This window comes from Amphiura filiformis, chromosome 17 (genome assembly GCF_039555335.1).
Source record: "Amphiura filiformis chromosome 17, Afil_fr2py, whole genome shotgun sequence".
NCBI lineage: Eukaryota > Metazoa > Echinodermata > Ophiuroidea > Amphilepidida > Amphiuridae > Amphiura > Amphiura filiformis.
Window position 1 is genome coordinate 61,922,007 of NC_092644.1, and position 26,849 is coordinate 61,948,855.

Consider the following 26,849-nt stretch of genomic DNA (forward strand, 5'->3'; position numbering starts at 1 on the left):
GAGTTTTCAGTATTCTGAAGGGCAACATTAATTAGTAAATAATCGAAAATTGCACCCTCTGCACAACTCGCATGTAATCGAAAATCATAAACGATTATCCGATAACAATAGCCATCACTAAGCCATCCCTTCATACAAAGTCCTGGACAACTTACAAAAATGACCGAAAGAGTTTGTACAAGTTTCTTGCACTATGTTAACTATGTCAACTGTGTTAACCTAGTCTAGCCCACACACAGTAAATGACACTCATGAATGAAATCTCATATTTCACACATTTATTAATCAATCTTCTGTCACATGACAATGATTCCAGCAGTTACCATGGTAACCAAATAGACTTACTCTACAGCTACTCTGGTATATGCACATATGCAATAAAACATCTCAACTCAGCAAACAAAAAACTATTTTGTTCATCTTCAAAAGGGCACAAAGGCTGATGGGAAAACTTTTTAATTGTTTGCCAAAATTATTATAAAATAAATATTAAATGACATTTGTTTTTGATATACCATATTTGTTCCATTAACCGCGCATGCCCCTATAAGCGCCCACCCAGTGACTTTACAAGAAGCAAACAAACTGATATCAGTTTATTAACTGCCTATGCAAATCTGAATCATGGTCTGAAACATGACACACTGATGATGATGGATGAATATTTTGGACCTTTTTGTTGGCCTAAGCAATGTAAGCACCCTGGGTGGTTAATGGAATGAATATGGTAGTACGTTTTAATACATTTTCCTAATCTTTTAATAACCCAACATTTAACTTATAAAACAGTTTTTGTAAGATTGTGTTTGCTGGGAAATACTGTTGTCTAAATGATTGTGCCTGAAGAATTGCTTTTGGTAAAAAGTGCATTCTTCAAGACCTTACAAATTTATATTTATTTAAAAATATTACAATTTACAGAGCAGACAAATAATTGTGATGATACCCATTACTAGCATGTTGCCATCCTATTATAGCTCTATGCACTGGCCCAAATTTGTCACTCTCGAATATTCACCACGCTCCTATATACTCAGTATTTTATTTTCAACATTATACTTTTGCAGCTGTTGTTATGATTCTCTGTGATTTTTTGTTTTGTTTTCTCTAATAAAAACATAATGACAACATTTTTTTAAATTTTCAACACAATAAATTATTAAAGGAGGGTGTTTCCATTTTTTGACAAATAAATGCATTCCATGGGGCATTCCCTCGATATTTGCTGCCTGCCAAGCATGAAAATGAAAATCAGAAACATAGTTACCTTGATTTGAACCCAATTCTACTTGAATATTTTATCGCCAAGGTCTACTTGCAGCAAAAAATTTGCATGCAAACCAGAGGATGAGTCTGGCCAAACATGCAGCTTCAGATCCTTAATTCGAGGGCTGACTTTTATGCTTCTAAAACTAGTGGTGAAACCAACAGTTATATGAGCTCAAGAAGAAAAAATGTTTTGCACTACAGTGACATTTAAAAATAATTGGGTTTGTCTGTAAAAAATGTTTAAATAAAAGTGTTTTGGACAAAATCCCATGAATTCAAAATAGGGAACTATTCCCAACTAACATAATTTCCATTCAATCATCTAGTTACAGTAGTGACTAAAATACTGTACCTACAGCATTTTTCTTTCAATGATGGCTCAAAAGCAAATGATAATACTTGTCTACGATCAATGTGGACTTCTATGCTTGTAATTGACAGAACACAAAATTTATACAGATTGCAAAGAGCACACTTACAATATAAGTTTGACATGCCTATGGCAACACAATTTGGAGGTTAACCTCCATGAGGGGCAAAAATATATGATGCAATTCATCGCCTCATAATTGAGACATGATATCTTTCCATTTGAGGTAACTGTTTGGTATTTTGGCACAATCACAACCATCCCTACTCACATATGTTACACCACATATATCCAAACGCATAACCATGGTAACCATAGGGTGTTTTAACACCCTCCCATAATGCACTGCAAAAAGTGACATCATCACAACTTGCCTGGAAAGATCCTAGTTTGAAATCGAGTCAATAAGAAATGGAAAAATAATAGTGAAATTGCCTTATCATGGTTAAATTTTTTTAAATTTTAAAACACCCTGTGCAATTGGACACACAAACATGTCTTTTTTGGATTAAAAAAAAAGCAAGTTGGTCATTCATGCAATCTTTTACAGGAATGGTTTAAATGAAATCACCCTCTGACATGAAACTAATCATATCAAAAAGATATTATTCAGGGGCGGATTTAGAGGGAGCGCGCCCTCTAATTTGGTGTATCATTTGCAGAGCGGCGCCCGACTTTGTGTGGGCGCCGTGCTGCTGTGGCAGCAGCTCGGTGCCCCCCATTGAAAATTCCTGGATCCGCCTTATTGCTGAAGCTGATGCTCTCAAAAATATATTTTGGTACGGCTATACACTGTAAGTTTATGTTGCATGTAGTGTGGGAGGACATGTTCAGTCAGTGTCGCAGCTAGAGTGGGTGGTCCCACCTAATCAGTTTTTTCTAGGCTGTCATCGATCATATACCTCTACGAACATGTTCAATTTTCTGAACATGCCTTTTGGTTAACCAGTTCCTGGTTAGTATTCAACTAAAACATGTTTACAACAGAAACATAATTTTCAATTCAAGACATCATTTTTGCAACACTCAACTTTCTTATAGGGATATGATAATTATCAAAATTATCCAAAAGAATTGAAAAAGGAAATGCAGATTTCACTCAAGTACTACGTGAAATAGTAACTTCTTGACAATAATTGTAAAAGAAATGTTGTTGCAGTCAAAATATTATTTCACAGATAAAACAAACTGATATCATTTTATGGAAATCGAAACATTTTCTATTCTAATTTGTATTTTACATGAAATATACTGATAAAAAACCATGAAATTGGTTTCTAACCAATTCAAAATATTATAATTATATTCAAATACAATACAGAATTGAATTCCAAAATTTAAATATTTGTCAAAGTACACAAATACAGCAGCTACTACACATTTGTGCAAAATAATGAAGCAGAATGACCCTGCCTTTCTTACAGTGCCTCTGATTGGTTAATAACATGATATAATTATCTGAGTAACCAATAAAAATATAGCTTCTATTTCCCTTAGATATTACCATCTTTGCAACAAAGAGGCTGATAATTCAGCCAGTAGTGCATGTGGGGATACATTTTCCAGTGTACTGAACATGTGGCTGTGCTCATGCAATTATACTCTCTATGTAACATGGTATGCCTTTAAGGGGGTACTACACCCATGGCCAATTGTTTGCCTATTTTTGCATTTTTCTCTAAAATTATAGCACATTGGTGACAAGTAAAATATGTATATTATTATTATAGGGGCAAGGACTACAACTACTGTACTGAAAATTCAGCAACGCAGAGCAAGTAGTTATTGATTTATTGATCAAATATTGGTTTTCCCTCATTTTTGACTGTAACTCCACAACTGTTGTCTGTGCTGAAATAAATTTTCCAGTGCAGTAGTTGTAGTCCTTGCCCCTATAATATACATAACTTACTTGTCCCCAATGCGATATATTTTTTGAGAAAAATGCAAAAATAGGCACAAAATTAGGCAGGGGTGTAGTACCCCCTTAAAGACTGATCAAATTCAAACATGCTATAACAGTCCGAGAGAATGGGCTATTCCAGTTAAAATCCACACACCCTCTATGGAAGACATGACCTTAGTTTTCCACACAGGGAGTGTGAAATTCAAATGGGGTTACCTGAATGGGCAATTCCATTTACACCCCCTGTATGGGAGATTCAGGTCATGTCTTCCATAGGGGTGTGTGGAATAGCCCAATTGTTTTCATTTTTAACTGTCACACCATAATACAATGTTGTTGCTCCACATAATATTTATTCGGCCATTGCACAGTTCTGCCATTTGTGAGGAGATCTGGCAGCGTATATGTGAATGGGAATTGAACCAGTCATTTAACGATGTGTGAAGTTCCTTAATTCTTCCTTTCATGTCTATTGCCAGTTCGAGGCTCTCCTTGCATATGGTGGAACCGTGCAATGGGCAAATTGTGTTAGCTATGAAATAATTCATTCAAATAGGCAATGTATCTTTGAAATTATCTAAAATGGAGGCGGGAGGCCCTGCGTGTTTCTAATATTATTAGTTTTTAAATTATACATATTAAATCGTAGTTTGTGATCAAATTGGTACACATCATTTTCCATTGAAACCTATAACAGAAGTAGTAATACCAGTGTGTTTCTGGTATGGCTAACTATACATACACAGCCTCTGTGTACAATTTAGGTGACAATAATTGCTGAATGAATAAAATTTATTCTTGAAAACATTTTTCAACACTGATAAGAAACAGTCATCTTTATTTATACCACTTAATTTATATTTGGTTAATTGGTTAAATTATTTGTACATGTACTAAATAACGTTAATTGTAACTGTTATCAAATTATCACAGGGACCTCAGTAAATTTGAGATGAACCTATTTATTAGTGGAAACTTGTTAACACAAAATTGCAGATAACACAATGGTTTTTTAAGTCCCATGCATATATCGTTATACATCATGACCGGATAACGCACATTCCTGGGTACACAAATAAAATTTGAGGCCCTGATGAGAATTTTGGGAATAGGCGAATGAAATAAGTAATTAATTAATAATAATTAAATAGAAACCTAATATGTGACCATCCACCACAAAGGGATCGTAATGTCACCAGGACAAGTTATGATCCATTTGAACACCTTAAAAAACAATAGAAAACAAAGGATCTCCCAAGGCATGTTGATATTTTACTCCTTTTCAATCAAGCAATAGGACATGTAATATATCATTAGCTTATTTTGACGAGAATTTGCAGGTTTAATATCCCAAAAAGTGAAAATGCCAACATCAGAGATGCCAGTCAGTGTTGCCAAAAAATCCTGAAATGGCAAAAAATGTCCTGAAATGTACTTTGCCCATATATTTGTACAGGATCATCTGAGTAAAATTTCCTGAAATTAGGAAATTTCCTTAAGACTGGCAACACTGCAACATTACATCCTATTTGTGGTGGTCAGTCATGTCCTATTTAGGGTTTCAATCAAAACAATTTATTCTTTGTGTTAACAAGGGCAAAGGTAACCATGTAATCAGATAAATGCCATACCCATTATACAATGTATCATATACATTAATCGTATCACAGATACCCAAAAACATGAACCATTCCATGGTTATTCAATATAAGTATATTTGCTCACAGTATAATATAACATAAAAATACTATAATCTAATTCACGCAAGCCAAATTCAGAAATTCTGATACTCACCCAGACACTTAACTTAATAGTGACTAAATACCTACATGTCTAGCAGACTTTGTTAGAAATATTTTAACATTCATCCAAATCTCAATCAATTTTTTCCAAATTTGGCTTGACTGGATCGGACCATCACAATTTACTTGGGACAGCTATCAACAATACATAGTTGAATCAGTACAAAATACAGTGCAAAATGTATTGAACAGGGTCATTGAAACACAAATGCAAGTATATATGTGCAAAGCACAAATGACTAATCTAAAGTAGTCCACTTAAGCTTGATTTACTTTTGCGTGCAGAGAAATTGTAAATGGAACACTTGCCACAAAGTACAGCTGTTAAGCTCCCAAAGTGGGAGCTATTGCGCATTTCTAGAAGCATCAGAATTTCCACACAGGAAGTATAAAGTCCAATGTTGATCATGCTTCTACTACGAAGTGCACAATGCTTTAGCTTAGCAGCTGAACTATCAAGGATATAACCTGAAATTATTGGTTTTACAACTTCAATTTGAAAAGTTAATCCAGAAAAAAGCCCAGAATCATCCATGTCAGAGACTAAATTTAATCTCTCACACACAATTTACTGCTTCTGCACTGTTATACTTCATATAAAGAATGACCATGGTCATCATACCAAATTTGTATCGTACATGTATATTGTCTATGTACTTCATGGAGATATAGTCTATATCTGAATAAATAAAAACAAAGAATTCAAAGGTGACAGCTGGCTACAAAGCAATAATTCTCTTCCATCTTGCAATTCCCTGCTACGTTTTGCAAAAAGTATAACAGTGGAATTGACACATAATTGAACATAAGTGTTGGATGGTCAAATAATTCCAAATATTTCTACCACAAATCATATATTATGCTTCATAATATCATTTTTAGACCGATACATTATCTATAAAATTTGAGACAACTGCAGCTGAGGAGCTGGCTCTACACAACATTTACTAACCCACATCCATTCATATCACTGCTTGAATTCAACAATACATCAACTTGCAGAAATTGAACCAGATTATAAAAACACAAAATATATGCAATTTCTGACTAGACAGGTAAAAAAAAGTCGAGTGATCAGACTTCCAGTTTCTGACATTTTATATGTTAATGGAGCACTGGTGACGATAATGACAACATCTTACAAATATAAACATCAATGGCATCAGACTTCGGATGTGTGGTGTATATCCAACTGATTGAAGTCTTCAATATCCATGACAACTATTATGCACTATCACAAAATACATCTCTGTTCATAAGTTAAATGGATATGTGAGAGGCATGGATGGCGGTGTAGATGTCTGTCATGTACCTCTACATTTGTGTGTGACCATTTAACTCATGATCAGCTAAGAAAGTGTCATTATCTTCTGCGGCTGCGTCTTGTAGGTTTTTGGTCTGTTGTTGATCCGTTTTCGTCAGTACTATTGGCGTTGGTGGCGCCGTCTGCCTCTGATATTGTCTCGTAAATAGCCAATGCATCAGGGTTAGCCCATTTGATTTGATTTACAAAGTATTCCTCTAGTTTTGTGGCTTGTTTACGTATATAATCTGATTCCTGCATGCGAGAACAGAAAAACAACAAGTACATGATATAGTGTAATGCTTTCAAGTGTAAAATACTGAGTAAATTGTTTGGTTATAGAATGACCTCTGATTAGAGTCAGCATAATATATGACACGACGTGTGCATTCTCCCATTGCAATAAGTGTCACATTTTCCATACGTCCATACTTTACTGCAATTTTTGGTTCTTTGTATGCTGCTCAAATGATCTAGCATTATGTTTGCTATCACAGTCGTTTGCATCATATACTGTCATATCTCAAAAGGCTGAATTTTATTATCCTTGTTGTATTTCATATTGTTACCTTACATTACAGCATACTCTTAGGGATTCAATCATGTTTCACCGTTGTTCATCACCGATTAACAACGATGCGTCCGCGTCGTCTGAGTGGTTTCCTTCGCGAGTGCAGCTTTAGCTTGCTGAGCGAAGTAAACCATGCAGACGCGCCGGACGCGAGTTGTTATTCGGTGATGAACAACGGTGAAATTTGATTGAATCCCTTTCAACAACGAAACAAGTTAAAGATGCCCAATTTACATGATTATTTCATTCGGAATGTTAAGTTGTCATTGCCACTCAACCTACAAGAAGATAGTGGTAGTTCTCTGTTGATATCTCGGCAATAAAACTAAAGAATAAAGCGGTAATATTTAGCTGCTACCGCCCACATAAGAGAGGTCATGTTTACGCATGTTCCAGGCATGACGAATTTTACGCGCTCATGCGTAACGTGTACGCAAGGCAGCCTTTTGAGATATGACATGGTATGTGATGCAGAAATGATGAATTACAAAATGGAAAAAAAATATACGGTAGTAAGTTGCTGTAAACCTTTGACGAAGGTGTACTTGGAATATGTATGTCAAATATTCATTAAGTTAAACGCACTTGATTCTGACACAATCTGTTTTTGATGAGTCGCTAACTATGTGTCGTACACATTGTTAGTTGCCCCTGGTCAACATCGCAGCTATATGCTCTCATCAAAAGCAATTTACCATTTACTATAGAATTTACCTGAAAAAAACCCCACTAACACACATCTACTGGAACCTACCTCATAATATGCATGTGCATTAGTAAATATTAATTTGACATCAGTAAAGAATTCTTCATAGGTTTCATATTCACTGTTCCCACACTTGTTTTTCACCATGTGTAGATCCATTGGTATTTTGATCATTTCTTCATAATCTGGAGCCTACAATTAGGAAAAAAGCAATGGTTTGGAATAGAAAATTTGCTGATAGCCATTATACTCCTCCACCTATAGAATAGATCACTAAACCTTTTCTATGACAAATTTAGAACATTCTATTTCCATTCTATTACATTTATTTTATTGATCACTTCAGTGTCTGGCATTTTACCTATTTCTGAGCCTACATTTGAAGAGCTCTGTTTCAAAACCCCTTACATCCACTTTTGGCTGAAATTGAGTTATTGACATGACATTATAGTGTGGGTAAAAATACACATTTTGGTGGTTCTTTGACCTTCATACCACTTTCCCTTCCGGAGATATGGTATATTTCCCGTTTGGGAAATCTTAGGGAATTTCTGGAAATCTGAACATAAAATGAATATAGAATTGTTTTGTTTTAATTTTTTGATGTATACTAGTAGCATGGAATGTTCTTTACCTATTAAAACCAAAGGGAACTGTTTTTGGGTCACTATTTTTGAAAAAATCATTTTAATTAACAAAAGGTGTGGCTTCGGAAATACTCAAAAAATGCCAATTTCCCAAATTTAATTAAAAATTCATAATTAAAAAAGTAAATGATATATTTCAATTTTTCTTTTTGATTTGGAAAGCATTAGTCAAGTTACATAAAGTAATGCAAACAAATGGGCTCAAATATGATTGCAAAGGTGGTTTCTAGAAAAGGGGTAAATTTGTTTTGATGCAAAAGCCCTTACATCCACAAAAGGCGTGATATAAAAGATATAATAAAATAAATAAGAAGGCTTCAAAATTGTACCAAACCTATTCTTTTAGTTTCTATTCATCAACACTTTATCCAAACCCAAATTGAATAAAATCGAACCGGTAATACTTGCACAATTAAAAAAAGCTGTTTTTCTCAAAAAGTCAAAAGTGGATGTAAGGGGTTTTGCAACAAAGCTCTTCATTTGTTGTTCACATTATTTTAATCATTTTCATATGTTTTTGTATGTTTCCTTTGTTGCCAATAAATTTCAGGTTTTTGCCGCAGGTGGAAAAAAAACACGGTTTTAACCTTGGCAAAAACAGTTTTTGCTAGCAAAAATGGCAAAAATTAAAAAAGTGATTTATAGTTTTTTCATCTCAACACAAATTATTAAGTTACAAAAATAATTTCATGCGTGTAACAAGGCCAGATTTTGTAATTATAAGTAACATTAAGAAATTAAAGGCATGCGTTTTCATTGCTCAAGTGCATTTAACCGAAATGTGGCATATATCAAATTCAAAACCTTTTCATTTTAAGGACTTGATGAGACAAAAAATGTGTTGAATGATTAATTGAAAGTGGGGGATAGTAAGATATCATTGTACATACCTCTGCCCTGTCAGGAGAGGTCCTGAATGGAACACTGCCTCTGTAACACATCAATTTATTGACGATACCCTCAGCAACCTCACCATCAAACACTACTTTCTTCTTGGTCACTTTCTTGGCAGGTTTCTTTGCTTTTGTTGATGATTTAGCTTGTCTACCTCTTTGTGGTTTCTTTACTTCCTCCTCCTCCTCTTCAGATTCTTCATCTTCAGATTCTTCTTCTTCTGACTCTTCTTCATCACTATCCTCCTCCTCCTCCTCTGATTCTTCTTGTGCTTTTCTTGATGATTTAGCTGGTCTACCTCTTCCTCTTTGTGGTTTCTTTACTTCTTCCTCTTCCGATTCTTCCTCTTCAGAGTCTTCATCACTATCTTCCTCTTCGTCTTCTGATTCTTCTTTTGCTTTTCTTGATGATTTAGCTGGTCTACCTCTACCTCTTCTGGGTTTCTTTACTTCTTCCTCTTCCGATTCTTCTTCACTATCCTCCTCCTCTTCCGATTCTTCTTGTGCTTTTCTTTTAGCAGGTCTACCTCTACCTCTACCTCTTTGGGGTTTCTTTACTTCCTCTTCCGATTCTTCTTCATCACTATCCTCCTCCTCCTCATCTGACTCTTCATCATCCTCTGATGAATCTTCCTCCTCTGATGATGATTCTTGTTTCCTCCTACTTCTGGTAGTAGCCCTCTTTTGTCTAGCATTTTTTGCTTTCTTAGCTCGTCGTGATCTACCTGGATTCATACACTCGGAACATTTCCATCTTCCTCTGTGAGTCAAAATAGGGAGAGAGAACAAACACATTTCATTTTTGAGACTTTCTGTGACAGTTAAGCTCCCATCTATGCTACTTTTTTCTCATGTACATTTGGCCAAGATTTCCATGTTTTTTTGTTTGTTTTTCGGGGGGGGGAGGAGCTGGCCCCAAAGGTCACCAAGTTTAGTTTTAGAAATGATAAAAGTTGCTAAATAACCCACCCCAAAAACAAACACAAAAGATCCGATTGACCTTAACCCATACGATAGCCTCAGCTCCATTTTTCTTCATCAAAAGTGACATTTTGGTATCAGAAAAAAGCTCATATTTATCATTACCCCAGTAAGGTTAATGCCCGAGATATGTTTCATTTAGATGGTGTGAACAAAAACATGGTGAAATGTAAGCTATTGTAGTAACCAAAACCGGAAATGTATTGTAATAAACATCTCAAAAAAAGTAACTAACCCCCCTTAAATAATGACCATTATTCTAAACGGGTGATAGTATTACAAATCTGTAAAATGTGTTGGAAGGAGTTGTCATTATTATCAAAACTGCTGGAGCAACACAACTCACAATTGGGAAACATATTGTGTTGGTAGTTTTCTCAAGGGAAAACAGAAAATGAAAAATTGGATCACACGCCTTTGAGGAAAACACAACAATTCTTTTCTGTGGTCTTATGAGGCTTCATTTTGCTTAAGCATGATATTGATTTGCAATTATTCACATACCTTGGATAATTCTTTAGTGGGGGATCATGGCATTCCCTGTGATATGAAGCAGGACATTTATAACATTCAACCAATTCACCATCCTCTTTGCAAACTGTGCACTCTTTATCGTTTTCAATATCTTCCTCTGTTTCCTATAAGTAAAATCATATCAAAATATGTCAAGAAAAGCACTGGATATTTCAATTGTTTTCATTTGAATTTAGAATGCACCGTATTCATTACATTCACTACCCAGGGCAATTAAAACCTTAAGGTGCGTTCATACTACCACCGCATTTGCGAAGCGTTGCTTTGCGATGCCGATATATCGATTACTTTTTACCGCAACTCAACGCAACTCGTCGCATTTCCAAGTTAAAATGTATTTAACTTCATTGCGATATCGCAATGCAGTAGTTTGCAGTACGATGCAGTGCGGTAACGCACCGCATCGCAAAGCAACGCATCGCAAATGCGGTGGTAGTATGAACGAACCTTTAATGTACGAATTCCTTTATATTTCAAATTTGTTATTATATACTCAAAATGCCGAAATAATGTTAGTAATAATTATCGGGAAGGGTTTCTGTCCATTTTGAGCTTAAATAACAAGGTAAAGTGAAAGAAACTCTGCTGGTTATTTTGGTAGTTTAACACACAGTTATATAGGAGGACATAACTTCTTTGAATTATGACATTATGTCGAACTTTGCTCTGTTGACCTTTGAATTATGCAAATGAGCTACCTAATCAGGATAATTTGAGACATCATCTAATGGAATTTGCACCCTCCACCAAGTCAAATCACTATACGCCTACCAGTTCTGAGAAATCATGGTCACAACCAGGAAACATAATTCCTATAAAACTACTTACTGATTCATCCTCAACTGCGGATTCTTCTGAACCATAAAAGATGCGACGATCCCGACCTTTTGAAGCCCGACGCTCTGATGGCTAGAAATAAAAGCATAATATGCAAATTACAAGACTTGACAAAGTTGATACTTTAACAGTTGATTAACATTTTACTGCACAATAACTGAAGTTCAGGTAATTTCCAACAAAATTGAAATACTCATCTACAAAAGTGACGACGTCATCACAGCTACCTAGGACTACCAACATCTATAAACACCACTTCCAGTCATTGCAGAGTGAACAAGGTTCCTGATTGGAACTGAAATATATCGAGTGAGTACTACATTTTTTTGGATCTGTTACCAGAACTTATTTAATTAATTAGAAAAGCTTTATGTTATGGTTTATTATGACTTTAGACAAAGTGTGCATTTCAAAGCTACAGAAATCTGAATCATGGAATGCTGAAAGCTTTTAAGATCAACTTATTTTCAATATCAAACCACTATGATGAGTGACAAAAGTAAACATTGACAAGACCTAGGGGTGGTAAGGGAGGGGATGTGCCCTGGGTGTCATCTTTATGGGTGCCTACACCCCCTAGATCAATTCAGTGTAATTAATTGAAGTGCTTTTATCCCAAGACACTTACTGCACATGCAGGACACTTCCATTCCCCTTTAGGTACAGCCATCAAAGCAGGTCTCAAACAGAACAAATGGAATGGCTGATTGCATTCATCACATAGTAGCAGCTTGTTGTCATCACCCTTCTTGCGACATATCTTGCATCTGGCGTTGGCGGCGCTCTTCTCCCATTTAACACAGGTCTCAAAGACTGCTAACAGCACATGAAGTCGTGATAGAGTCGGCACACACTCCACTGCCTCTATCCATTTGACAACTTTCTCTGATATTTGAGGTGTGTCAGCTTCTGCAAAATACAATGATAAATTTACACATAATTAATAGTCTAATACTACACGCTGACTGAGCGCCAGAGCAGAGCTTCTAGACCTTTTCAAATCAAGATCGGAAAACCCCAGTATTTATTCAGTAAGCTAGGGGTCAAATTGGTGCACAAGGAATCATGCGGAATCACATACCCTTTTGAATGAAAATACAACGTATTTATCCAAAATCAACATGAGTCATCACGGAGAAAAACTTTCTAAAGGTATTGAACTAACACTTCCACTTTTTGGCACTTCACAATGTGACAGTAAAAGAAAGAAAATGCAGATGTTTGTCGTCTGCGGCACATTTGATTTGGTCTTTGTGTGGTCTTCGCAATATAAATATCAATCTCTTGCACAAGCCATACCCAACGCTTAACCGTGTCTTTCTCATGCAGATTTGTGTTCAGACGTAATAGTTGCGTTTGTGTTAACGTTGATGACCCGGAATTGTAAACGGGGTCATCCATAACAAACTTCGGGAAACTTTGATTTGAAAAGGTCTTCTTAAGGTTAAACAAAATCTGTTATGGCTTTGTCAGCTCAAAAAATATATTATCATCTTACACGTAAGAGAACATGCATACCAATCATGTGAAATAAAATTTTTTTTTTTAAAAAGTGTAAAAATGACCATTTTAGCTTATTTTGTCACCTTCAGTCATCTCCTATTGTTAAATTTGTTTACCGATGCTTGGTAACAAATTTGATTGACAGGCAATAGCTTGTCATCTGTCATAACACAATTATCTCTATAAAACATACTATAAAGATGTCAGCCTCATGCAATTAAACTGATCACCAGTTGCAAGCTCTACCCAAGACACACTCGGCCTAAAAAACACTGCCCTATTGTAATGTAGCCAGAAAAAAACCCGACCGGCCCGGTCAATATTTTTTGAGGCCTGTGATTGATTGGGTGGGAGTGGGGCACCAGGGGAGTCGGTGGGGAACATCCCCACAGATAATTTTCAGGAATACATGGGAACAGCAAAGAGTCCTTAAAACCGGGCCTTAAATTGACTAAAAATGAGATAAAAAATTTACAAATTGGGATAAAATTTGTCTTTTTCGCCTATCCCTCACACTAAAATCCTGGCCAATAACGGGCTGTGCTGGAGTTTGATTGACAGAATCGTTTGGTAGGCCTATTACATTCATGTTTTACATAGCACGAACGGCCGACGGGCTTGCGTTTCAAGATGTATTTGTTTGTAGGGCTCTGTTTAGTTAGTTCGTTGGGGTGGGTGTTTCATGTTAATTTTGTTTGTTTTAGCAGAGATGGGGACATCTAAAGGCTGTGCATGCAATAATTATGAGCCCTGGGGGAGGGTAAAATTAGGGGGTGGGGGCAAGAAATTTTTGGCGAGCCGAAAGGGGATGGGAAGCACACAATAAAACACTCTAAAAATGCTTAGGAAAACCGTACGGAAAAGCTTAAATATGCAAATTTTCCTTCACGCTGCACTCGCAACATGTAGAAAGACCATTTAAAGTTTGTAAATTGAGATCCCAAAAATTTGGCATGTGCAGGGGGGCAACGATTTTTTGGCGGGCGAGATATAAGGGGGGCAAGCGATATTTTTGGCGGGCGGGGGGTGGGTATATTCTGCATGTACATTAGTACCCCTACAACCCCCCCAACCCCTGTGTGGCCCCCTCCCACATACCCAAGAGGATGAGGGGTCAAACATTTGATGAATTATTGTTTTTATATTGCGCATTATATATATCAAATTTCCGGATCTGAGAAAATCTCGAATTTTAAAATGAAAATTCCTTAGAACCCTGACTGGATGACTCGGCTAGATAATGGTACTCATTTAACATTCATCGTGGCCAAATCAAAGTTTTATATTATTGAGAACACCTTTTCATGCCAAAAATTGATGAATTTTAGTCCATTATCGGACCAGCATGCCACTGATTGCTGTCGGGTTTTGCGCTCAAAAACTCATCTCTTTTTCCTCAATGAATATTACCCTAGTAAGAAGTATGCAATGTGTATTAATGAACGATGACGTTTGAGATGATGCTGCATGCACTGATGCCATATAGGCCTATGTATACCATGTATACTCTAAGATCAAGTCATGTTTAAAGTCTAAATGGAAGCAAACTTGGGTCAAAGGTTTGATGTGGACCTTTTAGCTGTATCATTTCGCTTTGTGTGGCCGTCGGGGGGGGGTGGTGGGGGAGGTTGGATGGGGGTGAGTGAGTGTGTGTATGTATTTCCCTTGGGATATAGGCCTACTATTCAAGTCCCAATTTGTAGCGTCACTCTGTATGTTTAACATACCGAATTTTACAAATTACTCTTATATATCATACAATGTATTCTTCATGCATTAGTACCCCATGTGGGCCCCTCCCACATCCCGGCCGGGGCAATTTGATGAATCATTGTTTTTATATCATGCGCATTATAAGCCTATACTATCAATTTCAGTCATGTAGGCCATGTTTAATATTACATTAGGTCAAAAAAAACTTTGAAGAATGTCTCTCATGTACAAAAGTATAGGAAACTGAACATTTAAAACCACTTTTTTAGGATGAAGGAATCATTTTTTTTCTTCAAAAAAGTCTAAAACACTCAGGTTTTTATGTCAAAAATGGTCTCTTTTGGGGTGCTAAATCTGCTAAAATGTTTGTCGTCTTGAAATTTTAACTAAAAGCACACTGAACGTGAAGGCCCAGGATGGGGTGTCGGTTGCTGGGGTGGGGTGGGGGAGGCAGTGGATACCAAGCACAATGTTTAATTATTGCCTTATTTTTCTGCTTCAACATCAGCCATATTGGTCATGTAATAAAACCAAAAAACATTTTTAAGAGTGTCTCTTGTACATAAAAAGTATAGGAAACTCGAAACTTTAAAGCACGTTTTCTGGAAGAAGGAAGCACTTGTTATTAAAAGTGTAGAACAAGCCAGGAGCTTTGAAATGTTCTTTTTTAATAGCCTCTGAAATGTCCTTTCCTGTGGTGCGAAATGTGCAGAAACCATCTGGCTTACCCCCACCAGGGCCCTTGAGCGGGCCCCGAACCCCCCCGGCCGTGCTGGGACACAGCTCCACTCGCTACGCTCGCCACGATTTGCAAGTTCAGGATTTTTGGGGTCAGTCTGTGCATCTCTGAATTTTGTAACAATCCAAAAAGTTGAGGGGTCTCATTTTTTTTCAACACCCCCTTAATTGTTGGACTGGGATTGACAAGCCAGTATATAAGCGCCGAGTATTTTGGTCCATTTTTAATATCATAAACTTTTGCTCCATTCGTGCGAATTTGTTCCAGCAAAATCATTTTGACAGAGATGTCAAAAAGCTCATCAAGACACAGGTTTTGCAATTGAGGCCCTGCACTGGTAGCCTACCCCCCCGTTTTGAGGCTCACATCCCCTCAGACACCCTCCCGATGGTCGCGCTATTCCTGAATCCGCCACTGCCCTCTCGGCCTACTAAAAATTTTTTTGGCCATTACTTTTATGTATTTAGGGGGCTGTGAAGTTTTCTTTGGAAGGGGGTCTCAAATTTACAAAAAGTCAGCGCCAATAAAATTGCGCCCCCCTTCCTGCCGGGGGTCACTCGCATATCAAAGTGGTACGCATGCTCATCCCCAAAAATGTCGAAAAAGGGTTGATTTTTGGCCTTGTGGCGGCGTCGACGTTTTTAGAAAAAAAGGGTAAAGTTTCGACGTTTAGGGTATATTTTTTCATTTTCAGTTGGTTTGTTTAAGAATTTACATCATTTAGGGGTCCATTTTAGTTTCTTACGCCAAATTACGCCATATTTTAGGGGTAAGATTTACAGAGCCTTACGCCAATAAGGGGTAAAATTTTTCCACACTGATTACGCCATTTAGGGTTCATTTTTGAGGTGCTGGGACGAGCATGCATACCACTTTGGTATGCGAGTGATCCCCCCGGGCCTTCCCGGCCACCACCGATACACCTTACCCCTTAACAGGCTAAAATTGTATTGAAATCGGTCCTTTTAAATAAAATAAACACACTATCTGTAGTCATCTTGTGACTCAGATTCTCTACATTTGGTCATTAAAAATTTTATGACCCCCTATTTTTCCAAAAATTTACGAACCCCCCCCCCCCCCCGTATATTTGGGACCCCCAAAATGACAGGTAGTGCGCCTAAACGCCCGGTTATTTCATTTTTGGTGAATCCTAGTAACACTAGCATACCACATATGTTATGGTAAGGTATCATAGAAATAATGTAGCTAAGAATTCTGGCGATAATATCATACACAAATACAATATTATTGTTGCAAAAAATGACAACAAGTGGTACCAGATTCCATGCAAATTTTGTCAATGCTTAAGCTTATAAAATTAAATCAACACAAGCTTTATACAGGCTGAATAGCGACATTATTTTGTTGAACTGTTTATTATCTGTAGCCAAATTAAAAGCAAAATCGGGGCATGCATCACTAAATTATGGCCTCTGTCACAAAAATCTTCATGCTCATGTGACGTGAACAAAATTGAAACACTGACAAAGTACATTTGTGTATGAGCTAGATTAATAAATAATAATTAATAATAATGCTTAGAATGTTAGCTTCGAGATGACCTATGATTTTTAGGTCTACAATGTTTATTTTCTGGAGAAAAAAATTGGTTTAGGTGGCTATGTACAGCCCAAATTAGGATGAGAACCATAGAAATTTAGCGTAACCTTAACCAAATTTACACAAAATGGCGGTGTCCCAGCCACTGACTCAAAATTGTGGTTGGGTGTGCATTCGTTGACAGGTTGGCACCAAGATAGCTATTATATTCCTGATTGAAGCTACATGTAATCATCACAGGTCATTCCATAAGCCTGCAGAGCATGGGAGAAATGATCTTATGTGGCAAACCAAGTTTAGATTCCGTTGCAAACCAGTTTGAATTTTAACAGCAAAGTTGTGTGATCTAATACAACGCCTCAGTCGAGGGTCAACTTTATGCACTCCCGAATTTAAGAGATCTGGTGCTTAATCATAAAACATGTGATGAAAGAAACACCTAATGCACTACAATGGCTCAGAGGTTGTTTATTAAACACACATATTAACCATATAAAACCCTAGAGGAGCTTTAGATGAAGGTGGCCTATACGTTCCTCAAGTGACTGTGCACCCCAAAAATATTCAGGACCACTCAACAGGGGAGGGTTGCAGTTGCAATCTTCTCTCATGTCCAGGGAGGGACCATCACCTCCAAGCAGTATACCAAAGTGTTCCATCTTCATTCATACTTATAGCAAAGAAAGATTGCCAAATAGTCTCTATTCTTACCACTTGATTTCTCCTTGTCGCCATCCTCTCCATCAATTGTGATTGTTTCTACTGGTTTTGCTTTTGGAGGTGCCAGGATACCTTGCAGGAACTTTGGATTGACACCGTGGAAGGATTCAATCATCAGTGCACCCTGATAACACAAATGACATTACAAGCATTACTATCAAATTATAGGTATAAATTATTTTTTCTTCTTGCTGCAGCTGAGACGGGACTTACACACAAGTTTGTGGCAGAGAAGAACGGCAGCTATTTACATTTTGAGAGCGTGCACAGAAGCAGTCCATGTTTGAAAATAAAAATAAATATATCAATAAATTTGAGTAAATTGTGTTTTATATACTTAGCTACTTATGTTAGCTGACAAATATCAATATTTATCCAAAAATATTTATCACTGATTTTTTTTTAATCCGATAACTTGTGTTGCATAGTCACATTTTGAAACTAGAATTATGTCAACATTCTGCTAGTCTAAAATTCTTGGAAGTGAAATTTAGCACTGGATGTTAGCCATGGGATGTAACATAACAACTATCACCATCTATCAAGAAATAATCATCACCGTTTTTATTTTATCATAAATTTAAAGAAAAAAATCCTTGCAATCCACGAATCCTTATGGCGTTGCGGAATGATGCATGGGGTTTTGTGGAGAAATGTCACTTACAATGGTTCAGGCAATGCTGAAACATCAATTACTGTAAAGATAGTTCTGTGCAATGCATTTCAGAAAGTTTTAACCCAAAATGGTGTATATTTTTGTTCAAACAGGTACATTATGCATTATGCATCATTCCGCAACGTTGCGGAATGATGCAACTTTAATTGGTCGTTTCCAACGCAAATTAGACTTTTTGAAAATTATTTTTGTTTCATTGGATAGGGATGAATAAATTTACTTTGCATTCTAGTTTCAATGAAAATCAACCTTATTTTAAAATTGCAGTGGTAATAAATGATACTTTTGCGTTGCGGAATGATGCTTTTAATCGTAAAATTGGTACTCAAACAATGCTGACGAAGGTACACATTATAAAATCTGGAAATTTCTGTTGTTTATATTTTGAGTTACTTATATAAACTTTATAATCACATGCATAATTTGTTTCCAAAATTTTACAGTACAGAGCAGTTGCTGTGTTTTTAGTTTTGCTGCTTTTACCAGTCAAGAATATGCAAATTTATGCGAATTAAGATGTTTTTCTAACAATGAACACCATTTCCTCCTAAAAAAGTACGTTTTCAGAAAATGTAGCTTTTTAGCTACAATATGAGACAAAAATCACAAACTTGACTTGATTTTTAAATTTTGACAATTTGGGCAAGGTTGCTTGGAATTGACCATATACAGAATGGGGTATTCCAGTTAAAAACCATACACTACCATGGAAGACATGACCTTCATCTTCCAAACAGAGAGTGTGAATTTCAAATGAATGGGTGATTCCATTTGAAATCTGCACTCCATGTGTTGGAGATTAAGTGATATATCAACAATATTTGCCCCTGTGGATTATTCTCATGTTTAGTACTTACCAGATCTTTTAACTTTAATATCAACAATATTTGCCAAGCTGTAGATTATTATTTTCATGTTTAGTACTTACCAGATCTTTTAACTTGCTACCAGCTAACAGTTTCTTTTCCCACTTTTCAAAGTTATTGACACCTCCTAGCTGTCCCTGTCTGATATTCAGCTCCAGGTCTGACATATCTTCTCTAAATGAATCCAAAAGTTCTTTGGGACCATCAGAATCTCGTAAATCAGGACCAGACCTGGTGAAACATTGAAATTTATTGATGTGTGAGAATTGATACAGAAACAATCTCCTTGAACTTTAAGTTTACAGTCTCACTTGTATTGTCCATTTCCTGTACAGTTTTGTTTCATAAAAGACTTTCTTAGGCCTAAAACAATTTGTTGCATTTTCATAATGGGCTGAACAAAAATAAGGTTGGTATAGTGTATTTGCTTATCACCATTAGTGTGACCGTTATATTTTTTAAATCTTTGGGTTAATTTTTAATTTTTGTTCAACTAGTATAAGATCTGTAAGCATTTACAATACCTGGCAGTAGGGGTTGAGTTTTGAAAATAACAGGCGTGCTACAAATGGCACTTCTGGAAATTTTAATGGTGGGCTGTCAGGTGTGCTATTAAATTGCATTCTGTTATAAGTTTAGGAATTGAGGTGTGCAATAAATCGTACTCAGACAGGCGATTTATGGTGGGCAATCGCACTCGCGCCTTAAACATTGATATAGAAATAAAAACAAAATGTTTGAATTCAAACACTAACCTGCGTGATAAGAATGTCAACCTTGTGATATCATCATAGCGCTTTTTGAGCACTGTATAGAGGGCGCTTTCTCTAATACCTTGGTTGTCGAGAGCCTCTAATAATGAGTCTATTTCTTTCGCGCTTGAGTACTGGAACCACAGATTCTGACCTACTTTGGGTATTCTGCAAAGAAATAATAACAAAACAAAATTAACATCATAGGTCATTGGTGTATCATAGAGACAATCATAATAGCATGTATGGTTAACCAAAAGTGGATCCTACATACCATTATTTGCCCAGCTGTTCAAAGTGATTAATTGCTCAAACATTATGTCACATGATATTTTGGTAAAAATCATTTGCAATGAAACCAATGTTACGGTATGTATAAACATTTTCCTCATCAATTCTTAAATCCGTGATTCACTTGTTAAACCTTCTAGCCAGCACCAGAAAAATATCAGAATACCCTATTTGTGTTTAACTTACAACATGAAAACAACTCTACAGTGGAAATTTCAATTGAATGAACACAGCCTGACAATTGTTTGCATAAACTGTGTGATGTTTGCCAGCGTTGCCAGGAGTGTGCGTGTAAGTAAATCCAACCATGCCAACGCACTCATAATTGGTTAGTACTGTATCCAGGATTGTGTGTTCGCTTGTAGTTTGAAATGTGATCACGGTTGGATCGAACACAGCTGTTGAAGGCTGTGTTCATTCAATTGGAATTCCTAGTATAGCTCTTCGGGCGAATTAGAGTTTTACCTTTGATTTGAATTAACAAAAATCTAAACAAAAAGACATTTTAGCGTGACAAAACCAAGTGAATTTTTACTCACTACAATATTTCGTCCTTCACATGGGAGGACTTCATCAGGTATGACTGATATGGTCATCTGATCCACTTTCCCGGGAGATGGGTTTCCGGTGATGCTTAGACTCATTTGCAGTCTTTAAAAGCGGATCATATACGTGGCTAAGGAAAGTGGATCAGATGACCATATCAGTCATACCTGATGAAGTCCTCCGATGTGAAGGACGAAATATTGTAGTGAGTAAAAATTCACTTGGTTTTGTCAAGCTAAAATGTCTTTTTGTTTATTTAATCAGCAAACCTGATGAACTTATTCAACGATAACAGAAATCTTTTTCAAAGCAAACAAAATTAACTTGACATAACTTGTGAACTGAAGGGGAAGTTTAAATGTGGATCAAAAACAAAAATTTTCCAACAATTAAAAATTAAAGATATATTCAACATAAAAATAATTGAGATTAACCTCAATATTTTGACATGAAAACACACCAAAACTCCAGAAAGCCGTAGTTTACTCCACGATTGACTCGAGATGAGTGTAGGTCAAATCAATGTGAAAAGCCAAACAATTGAGGTCTCCTGATCAAGGCTCCCGCTGGACGTGAATTCTTGCATCCAGACGCATTTTTGTATTGCTGTACGCAATGTTCAACAAATTTCATCAACCCGTTGCGTCCAGTCGGACGCAAGTTGATTCAGCCCAAAAATGAGTGATTATAAGCTTACCAACTTCATCATCATAAAAATCGCGAAAATTACGTTGACTGATCACTCCTAATTCTCCTAATAAAGCTTAATTAATATTCATAACCAATGGACCAATCAGTAAACTAGTTATTGACCTTTCACATTTAACCACACCCATTTTGCAACACTTCCGGGTCACCAGTCAATGAATGAAAATTCTTACGGCAGCGAGACAACGTGATAAGCTTTTGCTCAAACGCCAGAGCAAAAATACAACTTTCTAAACTATTGTACATTGTCAGCAAGTTTGCATTCATAATTTGTTATTGACAATAATATTTACATAAATTTTTAAAATCTCATCAGGAATCTGAAAGGAAATAGCCAAATATTTGCATCAAACTGCGATGTAATGCGATGCAATACCGGCAATCGGGGGCTTTGTAAAATTGTATTCCCTGTTGCCCAACACATTAACATACATGTACAGACGTACAAAAATTTTGTGGGACGCACATTTCCCGACCAGGTTTTACAGTTGGGCGTCCGATCAGGCGCAGAGTTTTTGAAGGCTAGCGGGAGCCTTGCTCCTGATGAAAATGTGTGTTTTCACATCAAAATATAGAAACAAGTCTCAATTGAATGACCATTCAAAATTTAATTACTGTTTATCTGCCAACACATATAACTACTCAACTTACGTGTGTTCCACCTGTTGTTTTAGGGGTTCATCATCTTCTTCATTTTCATCTGTCACTGTACTAAACCCAACATCCTTATCAGCCCAGCCCTTCTCAATAAACAGTCCAGGGATGACGGTTGAGAAGATCCAGTAACGACTGTGATTACGATCGGTTCCTACTGGTGTTTGACGTAAGGCCAACTTAGCTAACTGAATACCATCCTGAAGAAAGAAAAAATCAATTTCATTGTTATTTGAGTATCTATATATGAATTAAAAGAACACTTCAAAAATACCTCACAATTCTTATCGTAGTAACCTCCAGTTGACACTAATACATTGCATAGTAAACCTGTTCTTGGCTATGTATTATTGTCAACTGCAGGTTAATGTATCTGGAAAAATTGTGAGAAGTTTGTTCAAGGGGGGCATTTATTAGAAGTGAATTGTCAGCGAAAAAGCTTAAAAATCTGGTTCAATTTCCCAACGATGCTCCTGTAGAAAGGAGGGATTGACTATACTAATACTACTATGATGGCCGGCGCTCACCCAATCACGTGGAAAATGACAACAAAATTACACCCTTAAGTGCATCATCAAGCATGAATCTGGTGAAATTCTACCATAATTAGGCAATTAAATGGATGGAAGTTTGAGTCATAATAGGTTTTGTCCATGCAATTTAGCGATCATCACTGACATGACTAATGCAAGTTTTAAGTTAACTCACAAAATATGGCATGGAAATGTTTGCATTTTTGTCAATTAAATTGGAGGGGGCGTTTATTAGAGGGGGAGTGTTTATTACTGACAATACAGTATTCTCCTAACTTATAAGGGCTCATATTGAAATACCCTACCACGCTTTCACACAGAAAGAAGGCAGGAATCCCCTCGCTAAGCGCGCGCCTTAGGAAAGCTCGGTCAGGAAAGCGCGCTCCTAATTTAAGTCAGTGAAGTGGCTAATTGCAGTGTTGTAATCACACAGGATTTTAACAAAAGAAGGCTAGCACAGGAAAGCTGCAGGATGGCGCACACCTTCCTGTGTAAGGGAATTTCAAAAAGACCCCTAAGACAATTACTCCTAACCAATTTTCTTCCAACTCACTTCAAAATTCTTTTGAAACTGCTCTTCTTCTTTCTGTTTCCTGTAGATCTCCTGTTCTTTCATTCTCCTGCAATAGAAATAAAACATTCAAATGACTTTCATATAGGTTTGTGTAGCATTACAAGGAAGCAGCGATCTTGGATTGTCATGCATGGTACTGGGTTTCATGTTATGACTTTCATAAGGTTTGTGTAGCATTATACGGAAGCAGCCATCTTGGATTGTTAAGCATGGTACTGTGTTTCACCTTCATTTTGTTCCACCTATAAGTAGCAAAAATTATTTGTTTTTTGTAACTGCATGTGTCAATCAAGTCCCTACTTACCCTTGTATAAAAAAAATGAAAGTGCACATCAGTCACACATTGCATGCTCAACTATGTCATTGCACACTATTCGTTATGAGTCCTGCCACTTAAAGGTTCAAGAAAGTATAATAAAAGAGTATCTGCTGCAACACTGTTTCATTTACTGATAATCTAAAATGCTGCAACCGGTTGTCTAGAGTTAATGATTCCATAGACTTGCTACAAGTCCTTTGGCTTTCTGAAGTAAGACTTGATCCATTTTTGTATCACTGAGTATCTGATACTATATTCATAATGTAGTGTTTAGTGGGTGTTAGAGCTGAGACTCTTTCAAGTCTAATGTGTCAAGTTTTAGGGTGTGCTTTATACACACATGACCTATCCCTTTACCTTGCTTTGTCTATCTTTTCCTGTTCAGCTTTCTCAATCTTCATTTTAGCAGCTAATACCCTCCTGCGTTTCACCACTGATGCCAAATCTAGCTCCTCCTCAGGTGGTGGGCTAGGCTCTTTGGTTTCAGGTTTACTCTCTTTCTTTGTGGTCTTTTTGGGTTTCTTCCCTTTTGCTTCTTTATCAGATGATGCTTCTCCGTTTACTGAAAATCAAACAATACACAATGGAATTATGATTCAAACAATTGCAATTTAAAGCACAAAAAGATTTGCTTTTAATTCTTCATGAGAAATATTTCACTGATTTAGAGGATCCTAATAGAGTAACATACTAAACTACAACATTGTGCTTTCTAATTAAAAACTACACACCCCCATGGAAGACATGACCTCAATCTTCCACACAGGGAGTGTAGATTTTAAATGGAATCACTCATTCAGATAACCTCATTTGAAGGGTTTTTTTTTAAAAGGATGATCTTCGCGTTTTTTAAATTATCAAGTTACATGTATTTGGCACAAAAGAGTGGTTTCAGAGTGATTTTAAAAACCAGATTAAAAAAAATTCTAAATGACACTCATGCAGACACACGCAATGTCTGTCCTTGTTTAGAGGCAAATTTCAAACCAATTCTGTGCTTAGGGCATTTTTATTTGAGTAAAATCCTCGTTTAGGGTTAGTTTGAGGGTGTTTTTACAATGTCTATCCTTGTTTAGGGGCAACTTTCAAACCAATTCCACAATTTTTGACATCATTGAGCGGACTCACACAGATGCTTACAACTTTTATACATGAATGCCTCCCCTCCCCGGGCATTTCTCACCTTTCTTATCATCAGATGAATTCTCGCCATTCTCTTTCTTGCCATTCTCCTGTTCTGCTTTCAATTTTTCCTTCTCCAGTCTCTCTGCTTCTTGTTGTTGCTTTTTCTTCTGCTTCTCTTCTCTCAGTTTATCATTCTTTTCTTTCAGTGTCTGCAGTTTTTCTCTCCTTTTTGGGAAATAAAAATAAATTCTTAGTCAGAGGCAGTGGTTTAGCACTGAATATCATTGGTTTCTGGATTTCATCTATCACACGGTAGATGGCAGTGGACATGTCGCTGAACACACTTGTCGAGATGCACACTAGCTGCGCGTATGTAGCCAGTTGGAAGCGTAGTGCAGAATGTGCCAGCCACCTTCCAGCGAGTTATGGAGCTTAATTTCAGTCCCTTTTCCTGATTTTTTTTATTCTTTTCTTTCATTATTGGCAACTTGGATATACCGATTTTCTTCAGGAAGTGATATCAGTGATATTGATATTAGATGGTCGATTTATTGAAGATTATCGATATATTAACATCCTTGGTATGCACAACTGGATTTACATTGTTTGTGTTTGCCGTTATCTACTCAGTGATTTCTTTCAGCAAAATGGAAAACTTGCCATGTTTGAGCTTTATTTGAGCATTTTAGGTGGCAACCAATATCCTTTGTCAAGGATAACGGTTTTTATTGTGAACAGATAATAATAGTTACAACTACCATGGCTTTTGCTGAAGTCTTTTAAATGTAATCAAAGTTTGCCTAGTAACTATGAGCATATGTTAATACTTACCATAACTTTGCCGCTGCTCTCTGTTTCTGCTCCATGAAATCTTGTATAGAATAAGATCCCAGGATGCGATGACAAACACATTTTAAAATTTCCAACTTGTCTTCTGGTTCAAGGTCAAAGAACTCGCATGTTTCCAGTTTCTCAACCAGCTTGTATGGCTATAGAAATTACAATACACACACATTAAATATCTTTGTTTAGATTATCATTCATTGAGGTAGAAAAACTGTAAAATTTAGAATTGCAATCAAGACATCAAGATTTACTATAATTTCTGAGTGGTAAATTTTCTTAAAAGGCTCCCTCATTGAGACCAAAAGTAAACAGAGAGGACTTAGTCATTTGTAAATATTAACTGTCTATGAGTGTGATGATCAGAATATAATCACAAGATGAAAGATGGCTTCAGTTGCTGGAACAAAACATTTTGTTGTGACCGAAACACAGCAAAGCGTGGCATGTTCTACTCAGACCATAACTCATGGTTACACATCAACTTTCTTTGTGTCGCGCACTGTAACTACACACTCTACCTTGTGGTAAACTAATTTTAAAATGCTTGGACCAAAAAAATAATGATATTTTCTCTTGACATCACACTATTATTGTAGTAATAGAAAACAAATATGGTATTATACCTTATTCTTAGTCAGTGGGAGTGGTCTAGTTCGTAGACACATAATCATGAGTGTTGATAACGCGTAACACGCTTGTAGAGGTGCGTTTATGTATCGCATTGTATGCGTAGACTATTGAGGAATACTTGCACGCGCTAGCCGTACACGCAACAGGATACGTGAAGTTGTAAACAAGCTTTGTTCAGTTTATAAAAAGGGGAGTTTTTATGACGGTAACTTTTTTTGCTAAAAAAATAGTTTACAGTTATTAAAATAATATTTAACTGACTAAGAATTAGA

At 36.6% G+C, this 26,849-nt stretch overlaps 1 protein-coding gene across 1 annotated transcript in view; it reads right to left on the minus strand.

Annotated features, from left to right (window-relative positions):
- Positions 1-5,324: 5,324 nt before the first annotated feature.
- The window catches only part of LOC140138130 (tyrosine-protein kinase BAZ1B-like), a 47,386-nt gene continuing 25,861 nt past the window's right edge, over positions 5,325-26,849 (minus strand). Inside the window, exons 15-27 of the mRNA XM_072160054.1 lie at positions 25,933-26,090; positions 25,160-25,326; positions 24,334-24,538; positions 23,637-23,703; positions 22,548-22,750; positions 20,355-20,519; positions 19,662-19,830; positions 18,049-18,181; positions 12,448-12,728; positions 11,858-11,891; positions 9,465-10,105; positions 7,976-8,119; positions 5,325-6,905 (exon numbers count right to left, since the gene is read on the minus strand). Coding sequence (XP_072016155.1) covers positions 6,711-6,905; positions 7,976-8,119; positions 9,465-10,105; positions 11,858-11,891; positions 12,448-12,728; positions 18,049-18,181; positions 19,662-19,830; positions 20,355-20,519; positions 22,548-22,750; positions 23,637-23,703; positions 24,334-24,538; positions 25,160-25,326; positions 25,933-26,090 — 2,562 coding nt within the window. The 3' untranslated portion in view covers positions 5,325-6,710. The remainder of the gene's footprint in view (positions 6,906-7,975; positions 8,120-9,464; positions 10,106-11,857; positions 11,892-12,447; positions 12,729-18,048; positions 18,182-19,661; positions 19,831-20,354; positions 20,520-22,547; positions 22,751-23,636; positions 23,704-24,333; positions 24,539-25,159; positions 25,327-25,932; positions 26,091-26,849) is intronic.